Raw genomic sequence first — 16,994 nt, 5'->3', positions numbered from 1 at the left:
CTCTCTTGCATTGTCCCTCCAGCTGAGCACTTAAAGCAAGAAAACCCACGAAGTACACCAAAACTCTCTTAGTTGAGGTCTACTTCTAATTCTGTGTCTGCATCCCACCTACTTTTGCGCATCCTGGTGGTGTTGCTGATCTACAAGGCACGCAAAAAAGTATGGTTTGTACTGAGATTCCAGGACTCCACGATTGGGTTGTGTGGACACAACAGTGAATTGTGGGGGCACCGTAGAGGATTTCACCTCTTTGGCTTCAAAACTTGCTCTCCCAGTCTGCTGATAGGACATATGGTAGAGAGCTCTTAGATTTGTTACGTTGCACTAAGATTGGCGTCTCCTCCAGAGTCACAGCAGAAAAGGCAGTGGGCAGGATAACTGGATCTGGCCTCTAGACCACCAGTTAGGCCACTCTCTTAAATGGTTTGTCACTCTCTCTGCTGAACAGCCAGTCCCCCCCAAATGATTAGCTTAATCACATCATCTCCCCCGCCCTTCATGTATACTTAATCTTCACCTGTGATGCAGACGGGTGATAAAGCTCTGATTTTAATTTTAAAAAAGGGAGCGTTTCTCTGGTAACTACTCATGGTATGCCCTAATTTTTCTTCAAGATTACGGGGGACCGCCTCCCCCCTCCCCAAAGTATTAGGGCATCATGGTCGAGGGGGAGTTTTTTAATTAAGTAGGATTTATATATTATTCATGAAAGCCCTCCCTATCTTAGTAGCTGTTTCCAGAACCTAAATGGTTAAAGTAGAAAATGTTAGTAATTTTGCTGCAAATAAATTGATCAGTATGCAAGACGGTTGTCACTGGCTGAATCATGGTCCACAGTTAAGGTAAACAGATCTGTGATGACATTTTCTGAGCAGAATACCAATGCTGCTACATTTCTTCCCAGAGGTTTCTGACACTTCTTATATGCGGATAAAATTTCTCTCTAAGAAGGTTTTGTTCACAGGAAAGAAATAGCGTCTTTGTAAGAGTCTTCCTTAAAGGTGGGATTTATTATATTTCCTGATTTATTTGTTATCGTAATTGTGTTAAGAGCATGGAAAGGAATGTTTTTGCTTTTCTGCATATCCTCTCTGTCTGTACAGTAGATCTTTCTGATGTGGAGTCTATTTAAAGTACCTGGCAATGGAATGCAAGTAAAACAGTATTAACAGAGTTATCAGGAACAATGAAAATGTTTTATTTTTGATATTGTCTGAGAGTGAGCTCTGTTTTATAATCTCCGTACTTAACATGTAAAAGCAATGACTAAATAGTCAGCTAGATTTTAGCATAGGTATTTTTGTGAAATATTTTTGGCTGCATGACGGCTTCATATTTTCATTGGCATATTCTAAAGTAAGTGGTACAATTTAGTTTATTCTTAAATGTCTCTGTGCTAGGCAGAAAAATCCCCTTTGCAGTCAACTGCAATCAAACCTTTTTGCTGAGATGCATCTAACTCCCGTATGACTTCAGGGTATGGAAAAATACCATTTCCAAAGAAGTTTTTGCAATCTGCTTTCTTAGAACATTTAACATTTCTGTGTATGATGCTGTTCACGGGAGAGGGCACGTTCGTAATTCTGTATTTAGCCTTAGATCCACATTTACTAGGAGGTGACTGACATCTTAGTTGTTTTGTGGATTAGCGGTTGGAAAACTGTCACACTTGTTTTGATAAAAGTGGAATCTCGTTCATTTAATCAGATGCTGGTATCTGACTTTAATCCCGTTTATCACAGTAGATACTGAAGGATAAAGGAGCCCTATGAAGAGCATGCTCAGTGGTACCTGACATGTAATAGCAAACCTGGAACTGGTCATTAAAGTTAATGTCGGGGATTCAAAGTCTGTTGAAGTCAGCAAAAGCATTTCTTCAGCGGGCTTCAGGGTTAAAGCTGGTCCTGTCTGTGCCTGGCGTGTGTAGGTGACGGGAGCATAGCCTGGGGTGCCCGAGTGGCTGAAAATAGCGCGAGTAATAGGACCTTTTGTGAGATGGACTTACAAAGTCTTGTCATGCACAGCGTCTGGTTGCATTTCAGAGCTTCGCAGCAAGATGCACGGCTGTGGTTTCTGGAGGGGAGCAGAGCGGGAGACGCCATCTCCGGAGCTGTGGAGATTCCTGGCCAAAGAGCTGCGCTTCTCTGGGGGGTGGTTCAGCAGGTCCCAAATTCTGGTCAGAGATGAGTTAGAGCTGCGTTTCAGGCAGTGGATCTGAGGCGGGGCTCGAGATTTAAAGTTTGGGCTTAAGAGCCGTGGTTTAATAATTCTCTGCCTAAAAAGAGAAGTCCAGGTTCATCCTGGAGTGTGGCACCCTCCAGGAATTCTTGCTGTGATTGTGGTTCACGTGCACTTTCAAGGTATCCTTGTGCAGCGTTAGCTTGCTTTTCGTGTTTTGCTTTGTGAAATGCGCAGTAGCTGGTTTTTGTACAGATCTCTTTAACAAAGTTAGAGATGAACATTCAATTTATTGGGAATAAATGCCTGTATTTTATCCCTATATTTTTAGTGTATGTTTGCAGATTGTCTTTTATTTCAAAAAGATCCCTGAATATTTTGGGGGTGACTTACGTGTGGCACTGGAGGAAAGTGTAATATCCAAGCTCGGTGTCTTCAGCAGTGAAATAAATTCTGGGTAGAAATGGAGGGACTAATTCTGCTGCTTTTGCATTGAGCACTGACATTGTCCCTGGCTTAGTGTGGCTCCTCAGGGATCCCCAAGATGAACACGAGTATTAGTGACAGGATCAGGCCTGTGCCCAGGCACAACAGTGATAAGACAGGAGCTGTTAGGTGTCATCTACCTGGAAGAATATCCACTAAACACTGAGAGTGTTGTGCTGGGTTTTATTTTAATAGCATTCCTGTGTTCTTTGGCAGACCTCTAGGTAACTTTCTAATTTTGAAATTAAATATTGCATGTATTTTCGCAGCAGAAGAGTGATTTCTATTTGACACTAAGGAACTTCTTTTAAATAGTTTTTTTTTTCAGAACACTGCCTTCATGGTTATAGATGATTTTTATGAACATTCAGCCTGACCTTGTTTTACTTTCTGAGCATTATATCCTTATGCTTATGTTTTAATTTTGGGTAAAGTAAGCAACATTTGTTTTATTTCTGTTGGCAAAAGGAAAGTCCGCTCTCAGAAGGTCCAATCTCAGAAAGAGAATAGCTTGTTTCCTAGTGTTCATTGCTGCTGAAACACTTCCATGAACATCAGTGTTAACATCTGTCTGGACATGAGTGTAGATGAGCCTGGAAACATGATCTTTATGCTTGTTGACCCAGCAAGTCCTTTTCTTTTTAAAAAAAACCCAAACAAACATATAACCAACTTGACACTTGCTTCTGCAGTGCTGTGCTTTCATGCTAGTTTATGCCACAACAGAATAGTTTAATTTATTTTCAGGGGGCTGCCCTAAATTTATGTTGATGTAACTTCACACAATTGCAGGTTACCCTGCTGATTTTTTTTTTTTTTCCTTAGGTCTGTGTCTGATGCACACTCCTTTCTATTTTTATTTTCTTTTCATGGTAATAGGCTCCCTGGAGTACCTCTCTACCATAATATTTCTATCTGAGATTCCGGTCTATGGGTGTCTTTTTTACTCTGTGTCTCCTGTTTTCTTCCCAGAGCACGCACAGACAGGTAACTTCTCAGGTGCTTAGTCAGAGAAGCAACTGACTGCTCCACCAGATTTTTCTTCTGGCTCTGCCTTCCCAGATTGGCCGTCATTTTTTGAGATGACGTTTCTGCTTTTCTAACCAGCTCTTTTTTATAAATGTAAAAATATCATAAAAGATCTGGTACTTTTGATGCTTGCAGATGAGTAGAGATGGAAGTAATTTTGGAAGCAGCTCAGATCCATTCTATGGGCTTCCCCAGAAGCCTGCACCCGGGAAATGCTCTGTTTGTGAGTGGAGTTTTTATATCCACAGTCTAGTGCTTGTATTTCTGCGCAACCATCCAACTTTGATAAGGCTTCCGACACCCAGTTGGCTGTAGCTGAACAATGCAGTCACTTTGTCAGCTCTGTCCATGAAGTCCTCCTGTAGTGCTCTGGTGTCACTGTTTGTACACTGAGACTGCGTGCAAAGTGCTTTTCTGCTTCCCAGGCTGCTCTCGCTGAGCTAGGTCGGGTTCTGGGTGCTCCGTGGTGGTGTTGCCCTTGGAGTTGCTTTCTTTGCTGTATTTGCTATGTGGCTTGAAAGAGACCCAACCCTCTCGGTTCCTCCGTCTGGAGAACTCTAATTCTGTTGTGGCAGGAAGGAAATCTTGGAAAGCTGATTGCTTTTGTTAGCAGGGTATGTCAACCTTTGAGGGTCTTATGAAAGCTGCAGTATGTTACACAATGGCTGGGGTCTCTGTGACATGGGAAACTCTGAAGTGGCAACGTAAATTGGGTGTCTTACACATTGATGTATGTGTAGGTCTGTTGCATAATGGAAAGTCTTCGGATTTGAATGGCCTGAAGGTTTCTTGCGTCTTAGTTGAGGTTTCACATGGATTAATGTGTGTGGATCCCCTGATTTATTTTTTTTTTTTCTCTTCTCGTCTTGTCTCCTTTTCTTCTTGGAAATTGAGATTTTTGAAGATTGGAAAAATTTCAAAATTCAAAAATTTTGAAATTTTTGAAATTTTTAGAGAAGTCAACTCAATGATCTTGGTTGCGTTTTCCCAGGACTGTGAAGACATATTTGATGGCTGTTTTGTGTAACGAGTTATTGTCTTCATTGTGCTGTTTTTGATGTGCCATTCTAGAGATTCAAGATACTTATACAGTAACTCTTCATCTTATACCCTGATGGACAGATGATCTATTGCAGAATGTTTTCTTTCAGGTGTTTTTGGACACTGATATAACTGAGCCTGTGGTTTGGCCATTCCTCTAGCCTTTGGTTTGTTTTTTTTTTTGTTTTTTCTTATAAAAAATACAAAGTTTCTGTTTTTCCTTACTACATGAAACTCGCTAACTCCCCTTGCCTCTCATGTCTTCGTACATTAAAGGCTGAACATAAGAGCAGAGAAACAACTTGTTCTGCCTAGCCACAACCATCTAAATTGGATGTCTGATCAAAGCTATCTGTCTAGGTCTCCCTGAGTTGTCAGTGGCGAGAGCAAGGGACCTGTAGAAAGAGGTTTACTCAACCTATTTTGGATGCATCTCTAAGCATGGGTTGCATAGTAGTGCAAGGAGGGTGCTTTGTTTCCCTTTTAGTGATCTAAAAAGTTACCTTAAATAATTAGCTTTGGGTCTTAGACTTTGAAGAGTAGATGAATCCAACCCTTGGCCAGTTTTTTTCATCATCTTTGTCTTAGATTGAGGGAAATGAGGTTACAAGAACTACTTATCACAATTACAAATACGGTATTGTTTTTAGTCTCTTAAAATACTGCTCAGAGTTGATCTGAAATTGTTTTCTAATTACTACTTTAAAAAAATCTGATCTCCTTGATGATCTGTACTGAAATGTGTTTCTGAGTGACAAGTACACTTTGCAGGTAAATTTATTATGGTTTTTACCATCTATTTTAATAAATGAGTGAATAGAGCATTTCCAAATGACCTTTGATTCTATCCATGAAATGTGAGTTTGAATGTTCCAAGGTTCCAAGTGAATTATTGGCATTAGACCGCTGAGGGTACTTATTCTGGAAATAGTGATTTACTATTTGTTTGGATGCTCATGCTTTTGTTTGTATGGAAATATGTGAATATACATTACTGTAGTGTTTCCACACAGCAGCAGCTTTAGACACAGCGAGACTTTCTGTGGTGTGGTGTTGTAGGCAGAGGCCTCATTGTTCTTGCACACTTTGATGAAAAATATTGGATGAGTACTTCGCTGTGTTGCCTTTTGGTTGAAAAGGAGTTGATAAAAGTAAATGTACTTGAAGAAATTCATGAAATCAGTGAAAAGATAAAATGTTATTATTTGAAATGCATAATGTTGCATAATGGATTTATATAAAGTGTGGCAGAGATGAAGTACTCTCCACACATAATGAAAGAACTTGAAGTCCTGTTTCCGTAATTGAAGTTCTTTTGTACTTACCTGTTGGGAAAAAACAGGAGGATTTTTTAATAGATTTGCTATCCTTGAGTAAATATATTATCTGTAGCTCCAGATACTCCCTCAAGTTTTTAAAAAAAAGAAAAGTTGGAAGGGGGATCCTTTTTCTTTCAAGATAATTAAATGTTGTGACTGTAGATTTTACCTCCAGAGTGAGTAAAGTATAGCTGCATTAAAAAAACGTAATTACTTACATAGTTTACAAGAGTTGCACAGAGGCAAAAAGTGCTTAATCCATGGGATAGGAGAAAAGAGTATAAATACATTATATTCTACTTTTCTTTTTTGAAGTGTAATGAACTTTTATTAATAGGTTGTAAAAGTACTTGCCATTAGTGGTCTGAAAACTGTTGTGTAAGGTGTGCTCCTGCTATTCCTCAGATCAAAGTTTTGAGGTTTGAAGATCTCATTAACCTGTGGCTATACCCAGAGCACTGGCAGAGGGATGAACATCAGCCTGGATTTCAGGCTAGGTTTTGCTCTGCAAGGCACCGTGCAGAAATACAGGATGCCGTGGAGCTCTGCTAAGTTCAGTCTGGTCCTCTGAATGACACCAGAATATAAATAATAAAAAAGTGTCACCTGATGATTCATCCCTGCTCTAAACTCTTGACCTCGCTGGCAAACTAGGAAGTTTTATATTTCGTGGTACCCTGGTACCATGATCCACAGCTTCATTTGTCTGGGGAATTCAGCTCTGCATTTCTCTACAGGGCAGTTAACTGTTGTAAAAGGTTGTTAGCCTTCATCTGACAGCCCCTCTGAGAAGTAAAATTAGAACCATTAGGTAAATTGAAATACAGAGGTACCTACCTGTGATTATTCTGTCTCCCAAGGCACTCGTAATGGCTATTGACAGAACTGGGCTTCTTTTAAGGGAGCTGTGAATCTGCTGATCTTTGATGGGAGAGCTTTACTTTTCCTTAGAAATAAAAAGGAAACCTTTCTCTGCTTGTTTTTGAAAGGATCTTTCTCTAATGTTGTCAGCACAGATTTCTCCTTGAAGGTAATGGATTAAAGGATTTTTTTTTCCCCCCCCTTCCTCTTTCCCTACCTCTGCTTTACAGAAATGGCATCAGATATTCCTGGCTCAGTGGCCTTGCCGGTGGCACCAATGGCAAGTGGACAAGTGAGAATGGCAGGATCCATGCCTTCCAGAGGAGGAAAGCGTCGCTCTGGGTAAGCCATTTCTTTTTTTTTTTTTTTTTTTTTCTTCAGTTCTGAAGCTGGAAATGACTGGTATTGAAAAACTGAAAATGTACCTATATGTGTATGTTGATTATGTAATGCTTCTGTATGTAAACTACACTATGGCATTAGTCACTGAAGTTTTGTTTTTCTCTTCCATGTATCTGCTCTTCCTGCAAGATCAAACTTGCTGATAAGTGTATTGTTTGTTGTTTTGCATGCTTCAAAAGACTTTCAGGTTTGGCAAAGCATCCAGAAACGGAGTTTGGATCCCGTGGCTGTTGTACATGTAATGAATGCATATTGCCTGCCTCTGTTTAATCTCAAAAGGATTTATCATGTGAATAAAGGGAGCAAAATGTGTTCTTACTTGCACATGCAGACTTATCCAACTTCATCTGAAGTTTGGACTTGGAATCTCTTAAATAAAGGCCTTCTGTTAAAAATGTTTTCTTTAAACTCCCAGGTACAGAAATAGCACAAGCAGTCACTCTTCAGAGATTGTGCTCTGCGATTTTCTAAGTCTTGCTGGAAATGCAGCATAGTCTCTGATTCTGGGAGAAAGGGTCTGAGTCAAGTTCAGCCCTTGCACTAGCTTGAGGGCTCTGCTAAAGGAGAAAATTTGTTTTATCCAACTATAGAGGTTGGTGTGGTGTAGGGATAGTTTTTCCACATTAGATTTCTCTGTGGGAACTCATACTAATCCTATGTGTTAGAAGAAAAATGTATCAAGAGCTGCACAATGCCAGAAAACTACTTTCTAGTATTAACAAAAACCCCCTGTTTTTATCAAAGGTTGATCACAAATAACAGTCTTTAGGTGATGCTTTCTCTGATCCGAGAGTGCCTGCCAAAGAAATTGGTAAGTCTTATATTTAGCCCTAAATATGATAGTGGTAGGGCTTAAGAGGATCAATAGCGTGAGTAAAATGTTCACTGATGGACACCTAAGGAGAAGACATTATTCCTTGTGAGAGCTGCTCTGGGGATCGTTCGCCAAGTACATTGCCCGTTTTAGGTGTCTGCTCAAGTACCAGTGCTGGAGTCTCAGTCCTGGAACAAATTAAGCAGAGAGAAGGTGGACCTTGCCTTGGACGTGGAGTTCAGTTGGTGTGACCTGAACACTCAGGATGGTTGTTCTGAGGGGGGGGTTCTTCAGACAGGATAATTTGGCGATTTACTCCAACTGAGTGTGCTTCATATGCTGAGCTAACTTTAGGAAATTGGTCTGAGAAACTCCTGAAGTCTGCCTTTGACAGGCATCACATTTTAATTTTGAAACTGCTTAATGAAACAACCTTTTCAAACTTGCACTCAAAAGAAAAAACAAAGCATTAACATCTTTTCATTGCCACATAACGTCAATAAACTTTTGTACTTTTGAGTTGTAGGGTAGTTGATCGCTTTTTTGATCATAAACCATGTCAGCTGCGAATACCAGTTTGCAAATTGCTGTTACCAAGGGTTGAGGCTGCTGACTGTGAAATCTTCTGATTATATTAAATACTGACTTGATATTAATTGAAAGCTATGCTTTAACTGTTGCATTTTAAGTATCATCATCTATTTGCAAGAAAGTGGAGTGGGGGGAGGGTGGGAGGAACATAAAATCAAATTATTTTAAATGTATTTAACATGCAAATTCAGTGAGCAAGATAGCATAGATTTGCTGTTATACCCTGACGGTGGCATTTCATCTGTGCACTGTAGCTCTAAACTAATAGCCCTTCTCCAAGCCTGAGCTGAGGGTGCACTTTTTATTTTTTTTTTGTTCATTGTGTATGTATTCAGGCCTTGAGGGAAAGAATGCCTGCTGTGTCTAATTCCTCCTAGCTTCTTTGAAAAAAGTTGCAACTAACACTTGGTCCTTTCATTACTCTCCTGGTGATACATCTTTGTACACCTAAATCCTTGGGCATTTTAGAAATGAATGCTTTGTGTCAGACATAAAGGAATGTAGCTAGTGAACACAGTCATCTTTTCCAGCTTCGGTTATCTCTAAAAATTGTTTCTTTTCTCATAATTGCTGAGGCAAGCTGGCAGAATAATTGCTGTATGGACTTGAATGTAGATCAGTTTAAACTCATTGGCTATCCAGAAGGTGTTTCTGCGGTGTAGGCATTTGGCTTCATTGACAGCTTGGAAAAATATTTTTCCTTTCTATAAATTATACCAAGTACAGTATAAACAAAAAATGACAACCTAGTACTGTATAAAATAATGCATTGCTGTGGTCAATGACTACCGTAGATTAATGTAGCATCCATTCTTTATGTAATGTGGTTTTTCTTTAGGCTTTGCTATATTAGAGGATATGGGGATTTTTTTTACCTTCCTAGGTTATCTATGCTTGGGAAGGGAGGGTTGTGGGGTTTTTTTGATTGGTTGGTTTACAGTTGCCTTGGGTTTGTTTCAGTTCAGCCTATGGTCTGTTCTTTTCTCTGACCCAGAACTGTAAGATCTGGGGAGGAAGAACCCTCAGCCCACCAGCCTCCCGCCCCGGGTGTCCCCCCGATATCGTACTGAACAAAGGGCTGGAGTACACATCCCCATCTGCCTCTCAGCTGCATCTGCTCCCGATCCTTCCTTCCTGCCCCCTTCCTATGCTGTGTATTCATGGCAAGCCATCTTTTGACGTTTCTTGGGAATTTTACATAATGATTTTGTTGCAACATTCCAAATCGCTCCCATCTCAATTTTTTAAGCTGTGCAGGATTACCTTGTTGGAGGGTGGGTTTTTTTGTATGAAAATGCTTCCAATTAAAAATAAATAATTTTTAAACATACTTTTTATCGCAGTATTTATGGTACTCGCACATCTTTGGAGAAAAATTTATTTTAATAAGTACCTCATACATCAGGCCTTTTCACAATTGACATGAACAGTATGAAAGAGGAAAACAAGATTTATGCTGTCTCTTCAAAACAAAAGAGCATAGTGCAGCTCTTTTTTAAAGTCTCTTTAATGGGAATTTTAAATGAAGATAAAAGATACTCTTTCTGAAACTTCTGAAATGATGTCATTTGTCTTCTTGTAAGCTACTTCTGCAGTTTTGCCCATGTGCAATATACTCTATCTGAACAGAAGATCTTATCTGTCAGGGTATGAGGAGTTTGTTGGAGTAATATTTTTATGTGTTCTGCTAGAGATTAAAACTGATTCCCTATAGTTCACTCTGCCTTGCTGCAAAGCAGGCACGGTGGTTCAGGCAGGGCATTGGAATCACTGACTTTATAATTATTGAGATTTTTTTTGGGGGGGGGAGGGGTTTGGAAGTGTTTTCTCATTTCTCATTTTGCACAGTAAAATGTGAAAATAGGAAACATCTTTATTAACAAAGATGGGACAGAGATACATTTGCTGTTGCATTTTTTATGAATATTGATATTTATAGTGAATTTTATGTTTAATTTCTTATTTTTTTATAATCTTGCATTTGGAATAAAATCAAGATTTTGGGGTACTTTAATAAAGCGATGGTGTTATTTAAAGATTTGGTCTGCTACAGCGTGGTATTGCACCCTAGGCGCTCAGACTCTGCTGCAATGAGCCTGCTGTAAATGTGGTAGGTGTCACCTATGGATATTAATCTATTAAGATTTTGTAAGATAAAGAGCTGACACCCAGCCAGCTGGATGAATAGGTGTGTTAGTCCCACTAATGCCTTTGGAAGTAGGCACATAGTGCAGGCAGCAGGATCGAGCCATAAACTGTCATCAGGGTTTCTGTAATTCTCTGCATTACATACCAGTAATAATAAACTACACTGAATGCAGTAGAGTTAATAGTTGATTTGGGGGAAAAATATCCATCTTGGCACGCAGATGGAGTATTTGGCTGGAAACTTAGAAAATCTACCAAGGCACGGGATCTCAGTGCGTTGCTGGGGAAGGAAAGGAATTACAAAATTAATCCATCCCAAATTAAAGCAGTGTCTTACTAAATCCCTGAAGAAAAGGCTTTTCCCCATATTTTCTGCAGCTTTTTCCACGACTTTGAAACCGGAGGTTTCTCTCAGTTGTGTTTCAGTTGTGGGTGAAACCGGTGAAGGATACGCCTGCAGTGATACTTTTGTGGGTGGCTTCAGGTGTAGCCAGCCCATTGCTGCTCCGAGCGTGCCCTCCGCTTGTGAACCCACAGCTCTCCTGTAACGTTGGCTTTCACATTTTGGGTTTGGGTAGGAACGTTGCAATTGAAACACTTGGAAGTTTGTTCTGGAATGTCACCTACAGGCACAATATTATAGGTGGGGAAGAAGCAGGTAGGTAAGAGGAGACCTTCGGCTGGATGATAAGTGTTAAATCATGGGGAATATTGTACGTGTGGCAGGTCTGGGGAAATCCAGGCTGCTGGTGGCAGCGCTGGTGGTTACCTTGGGGTGCTGGTGGCCGGGTGCTGGCTGGGCGGCAGGCATGGGGCACAGGTGAGGGCGCTGCCGCTGGAGGTCGGTGTTGGTCTGCGCAAGGCAGCAGGGAGGTCACTGGCTTTGAAACAGGATTTGGTGATAATTAGGTGGGCAAAAATGTAATTTATAGTGAAAATGATGATTGCATCAATCTTAACCAAATTAAATACACATCTTTTTTTAAGACTCTTCGGTGAAAATCGTTTTCCCTCTGCTTCCTCCAGAAATGCATAATCACTTTTACCATCTGGAAAATATTACTGTGACTTTTCTAATACTGGTTCCAATTCCTGTGCTTATTTGCTGGCCTTGTCCTGTTTGTACGTAGATTGCTGTGACTCAGACACATCTTTTATAGACCAGTCTGTCTTGGTTATCAACGTTGGGAGTCAAGGAAGTGTTGCCTGACTGGCACACATACTTCTCAGTGCTGATGGAGTTCTAAAGAGCATTTTTATGTCATTGTTTCCACACTCTGAACATACAAATCTTAATTTTTAATTGGCTGGGTTTTTTTTTAATACTGAGATAAATATTACTGTCACTTTGCAGGAGTTTTCCATTTAATATGATGTATATCTGTTGTTAATATGACGAGTGTTAAAAGACATGGAATCTGTAACTGTATAAAGTTTTATTACACTGAAATGTTAGAAAGTTTAGAGTGTTAAAGAAACCTGAAAAAATTGTTTGCAAAACAAAACTATGATTTCCTACCCACACAAATTACGTTTAAGTGAGGGGTCAAGGTCTGTATATCATACTTGCATACATTTCCTTATTAAAATAAATACACTGATACAATAAATGTATATGATAATTTTATATCAACTTGGCTCTTAGTCTACCTTAATGGCAGAGTCACCCCCTTATAATGGGGATATATATTTGTCTACCTCTTTTTAAAGGTATAAAAATGTATAAAATGCTTTGGAAATTACACTATTGTGTAATTACACTATTGTGTAACTTTGTAGTGGCTTAATATCAATGGGAAGGAGACAATCACACTGCCTAACACAGACAACTAATTTAGGTGGCTAATTTAGGAAGTTAGTCTTCCTAGTCTCTCTGTGTAAGAAGTGAAGAAAGAGGTTGCTGCATTGTGTGGCTCCCTGGAGGAGCCTAACTGGAGGGCTGAGATTTGGCCCAAGGAAGAGCTCGTCTCTTCCGCTGATTCAAGAAGAAGGTCTGGGACATAAACCAGGTAAGTTAGGTGCATGATATACCCATAGGTCATTTTAATAATGACCACAGGAACACCCCAAAGTAGTCGCCATCTGCAGACTGCCTGGTAATTTGTGCGACAGCTACCATCAACAGTGCTGACATAGATAATCCTCTGAGAAGGGAGGCTGGGAGTTTATTCTGCTCTACCTCTAACATACTTTCTTTAGACTGGGGCAAAAATGGTGGCTTGGTGTTTATAATGCGTACAGCTTTAGAACTTTATTTTCTTTAGCCTTAATTTCAGTCTGCTGACATAGAGTCCCCACTGATTTCTGTAAACTTTTATCAGGCCTAAGAGATACTACTTCTGACCATCTCACAAGAACTGCATTTGTTTATTATTTCCTTTTATTTGTTAATTTTAACAGAGCAGATTTCTGTGGAGAAGAACGGTGATTTATTACTTTATTTTTTAAAAAACTTGTATTCTTTGTATTCCTGGCAACAGATAAGCTACTTTTAAGTAGCTACTTTTAAGTCTGGATAATATGAGCAAGACTGGAATCCACAGTCATTAACACCTCCAGCAAAATATAAATCAAACAAGATTGAGAACCTCTGGCTTGAGTGTTCATGGCACCATTGCCAATGTCATGATTACTGATTTGGAAATCTTGCTTTTACAGAATGGACTTCGATGATGAAGATGGAGAGGGGCCCAGCAAATTTTCAAGGTGAGCATTTACAAAAAGTTGGCCAAATCACTGACTTCTTTCAGTGGAGAAAGACAGCTGTCTCACTACTGATGTTTTAAAGGCTGAAGAACTTGCCAACAACTTGACCTAAATTCTAGTTACTGTTTTTATCAGCTTCCTCTGCTAATTAGGCATCCTGGCAGAAATCTGCCTAATGTAGTTGTTGGCTTACGAAGCTGACAGTGTGTGTGTGTCATAATTTCGCTCTGCAGCTATGTCAATTGAGAAAATTTGTGATTTTTAGCTTATTATTTCAACTGCTGTAGATGAACTTTGGTTATTTGGCGTTGCTGAAGTTGTCTTTCTGCCACTGAAAATGAATTTTATTTTGAATTTATTTCAGATGTTAACTGCTCGTTAAAACAATATGACCGATCCTAGAGGTGTGGATTGTTTTTTTAAGATTAAAGCTCATTATGTACCATTAGGTGTAACTGAATAGTAAAAATTGCCAAAATAAATGTTAATTAACGTGGAATATTCTAGGCTAGCAATGAAAACAAGCATTAAAGCATCATTGCCATTTTTTCACTCTTCCTTTTTTTCTGGTCACACTGCATTTTTTCATTAGAAACCAAGCAGCTGCAGCGAGGGGTAGATACTATGAGGCCTACAGATAACTGCTGATTATCCAAATTGTAACTGCAGCTCTGTAGCAGCAGCCATGCCGAAACACAGCTGTCGCTGTAGGGTTTTAACACGATCTGCCTAGTCAGTCTGAAAGATAAGTATGCTGAAGATGTGTCCTAACACCATATCATAACCAACTGGACAAGACCAGCAGCACCCCTGTTCACCTGGTGTCATTTACAGAAAGGGTATTCCAGTCTCTGGTGTTAAAACTGGTGATCTGAGGGCTAGTCCTAATGTTCGCGAGAAGATACACGTTAAGGGAACAAGATTTATGACGAATGTGACCTGATTTGTGCATGCATAAGCATCAGGGTTTATAGGCACAGCGGTGCATGTGCATTGGTCTGTCTCCATCCTGGTTTCAGCCTTTCAAAGTTTGGTGGTGGGGAGAGCCAATAGTTCCGTAATTTTTATTGGAGAGGTATACTGTGCTATGCTTAGACTCAGTTGATTTTAAATGTCAGATTGAAATCTGATCTTTAAATCTTAAATGCTGTATGAACTGCAGCTTGTTCTGTTTTTAGAGAGTACAGAAAAACAGTGCAGAGTCGCCCAGGGCCATGTTCAGGCATCCTCTTCTAGGACTTTTCCCATCTCCAAATTGCTCACGTGACTGATGCCTAACTTGTCTGGGTCAAAATTATTTGGTTAGCCGAGAACTGCTGTTTAAGTGTTTAAGCTAACCCAGCTGGCTTTGACTGAAGTGCCTGAAGAAGCATGTGGGCAGAGAGGTCAGCTGGGGGACTGGAAGGGAGAAAACAGTAGCTGGAGGCAATAACATCTTCAGCCCGGCCAACCAGGCAAGGATGAGTAGGCAAGCCCCAAGCTAGTGGAGCACAGGAGTAGCGGTGTTAGTACGGTACTCCACGTGAGTTAACACACCTTGCTTCTCAGGGACTTCCCAGCCAGCTCAGGTATCTCTGCATGGCATCTCATTGACACATGGAGGCGTATGCATGTACTTCTGACGTGACGGCATGTGGCCATTCCTCATTGAATCTGTCTTTTTGTTTAAAATTTTTTGGGCTCAGTCTGTTCTCTGGGCAGAGTCAAGTGGAATAAAGTGGCATTTTCACTTGAATGTTTTGAAGGTGCTGGTGTGAAACACAACATAGAAGGAAACACAGCTCAAGTCTCACTTAAGCTTGTTCTTCAGAGTTTGAGCCAGTCTTACTGAGGAAGGAAAATATGAAACCTCATAGAGGAACCTGTACAGTTGGGGTACTTAAAATTAATTTTAATTCCTTTCAGAAGAAAAAATGCAAAAAGTTAATTGTTAGGTTTTTAGAAGAAAAAAAAGCAGCTTGATTATGCTGTATTACCTTGTTCGCTAATACATGAAAGCTTCATAGCTTCGTAGGCTCTCTGTTGTAAGAAATTACATAATTTTGTAAAAGATAATTCTAATACAAAGTATCACTTGACTGCTCTTGAGCAGTAATAATCTTCAATTCTAGAAAAGCCATTAGCCTTATTTTTGAAAATCTACATATTCTGTTTTGGAACAAGCCTTTTAGTTTCTCCAAAAGTAAGATCTTTTTAAAAAAATGTGGGTTTTTGTAACTATTCTAGCAAAATCTAATTTCAAAGGATTAGTATGTTTTTAGGAAAGGGAAAGGAGGAGCAGCATCTTATTTTTTAGTAAAACATAGCATTGCTGCCTGTGTCTGGGACAGTCCTTCAGAAACAGTGACGCATTAATCCCACGGGGCGAAAGTCCCATTGATCTGGATTTCCCCCATAAAGTTGCTGCCAATACACTTGCACGTACCTGTGTGGGCATCCAACTTCTGGTGATTTGGGTAGGAACGAGATACATGTTTACTTCTAGGGATTTAAGCCAGTTCTAATTTCACTTCTGTTTACCCAGCAGTTTCATGTGCCTGACTTGACTTTTGCCAGTCTCCCCGACAGGCGGTACAGAGTCTGTACCTGCCAGAGCTTTTTTCTGAAGGCGTCCTTATGTGATGCATTGCACTTAAGCGTGTGTCTCTGCCCTCCCGTGTTATCTGTAGACCATCAGTGCCCTCTGCTGAATGGAGTGAGTTGTGGTTGCAATCTGGAAAAGATACAGCTCCTTCACTTCCAACGCAGTGATGAATATTTCATGGGCTGCTGTCAATAAAAGCTCAGTGGTGTTTTCTGTAATGGTGCTGATTGTTAAGTTTCCCAAGCAGTGAGTGTATGTCAAAGTGTTTGCATAAATCCACTGAAATGTGTCTCCAACTTTTTTAAATATACAGATGAAGCTTTTGAATCGGCATGGCTTGGAAGTTTCATCAGACTCTACGTTTTCTTTGCTTTGTCATTCTCATGGCCGCATTTTCCTTGCTGTTATTTGTAATAGTTTGCAGTTGTGAACCTCTTTGCTTTCTGCTGTGTGTTGACTATCGTGCAATGCATAACCCTTGTGGATTTACTTACTGTCTTTTGTTTCTAGGTATGATGGTGATCAAATCTCTGGTGATAAGGAAAAGTTTGCAAGGTAGGCGTGTTCTGTAGAGCTCTTCCGCTGAGAGAAAAGAGGGGGATGTTCGTGCCCAGACAATCTCAGTACGTGTGCCTTAGCTTAGAGAGCCGGTTATTTTGTTTCTAGATGGGACGATGATCAAAGTACTGCTGACACAGAAAGGATGGCCAGGTAGGAAAAAGGAAAATCAAATATGGTTTGCCCCCATTTTTGTTTTATAGGATGCTGTTCTGACTGATCAAAAGTCAGGAGGGTTGGCTGATCCAAAAATGCTTGCAATCAGAAATACTAACCC

General features: G+C 40.0%; 1 protein-coding gene across 1 annotated transcript in view; it reads left to right on the top strand.

The window, feature by feature from the left end:
* ARNT2 (aryl hydrocarbon receptor nuclear translocator 2) overlaps positions 1–16,994 on the top strand; it is a gene marked incomplete at both ends in the record, with an annotated part of 102,918 nt that overhangs the window by 18,891 nt on the left and 67,033 nt on the right. The window contains 2 exons of the mRNA XM_082488846.1: positions 7,145–7,256; positions 13,528–13,575. Of these exons, the coding sequence (XP_082344972.1) occupies positions 7,145–7,256; positions 13,528–13,575 (160 nt within the window). The remainder of the gene's footprint in view (positions 1–7,144; positions 7,257–13,527; positions 13,576–16,994) is intronic.

This window comes from Vanellus vanellus (assembly GCF_965231255.1).
Source record: "Vanellus vanellus genome assembly, chromosome: 11".
Classification (NCBI taxonomy): Eukaryota; Metazoa; Chordata; class Aves; order Charadriiformes; family Charadriidae; genus Vanellus; species Vanellus vanellus.
The sequence above is the reverse complement of the archived record's forward strand: the minus strand, read 5'-3'. Positions and strand labels throughout refer to the sequence as shown.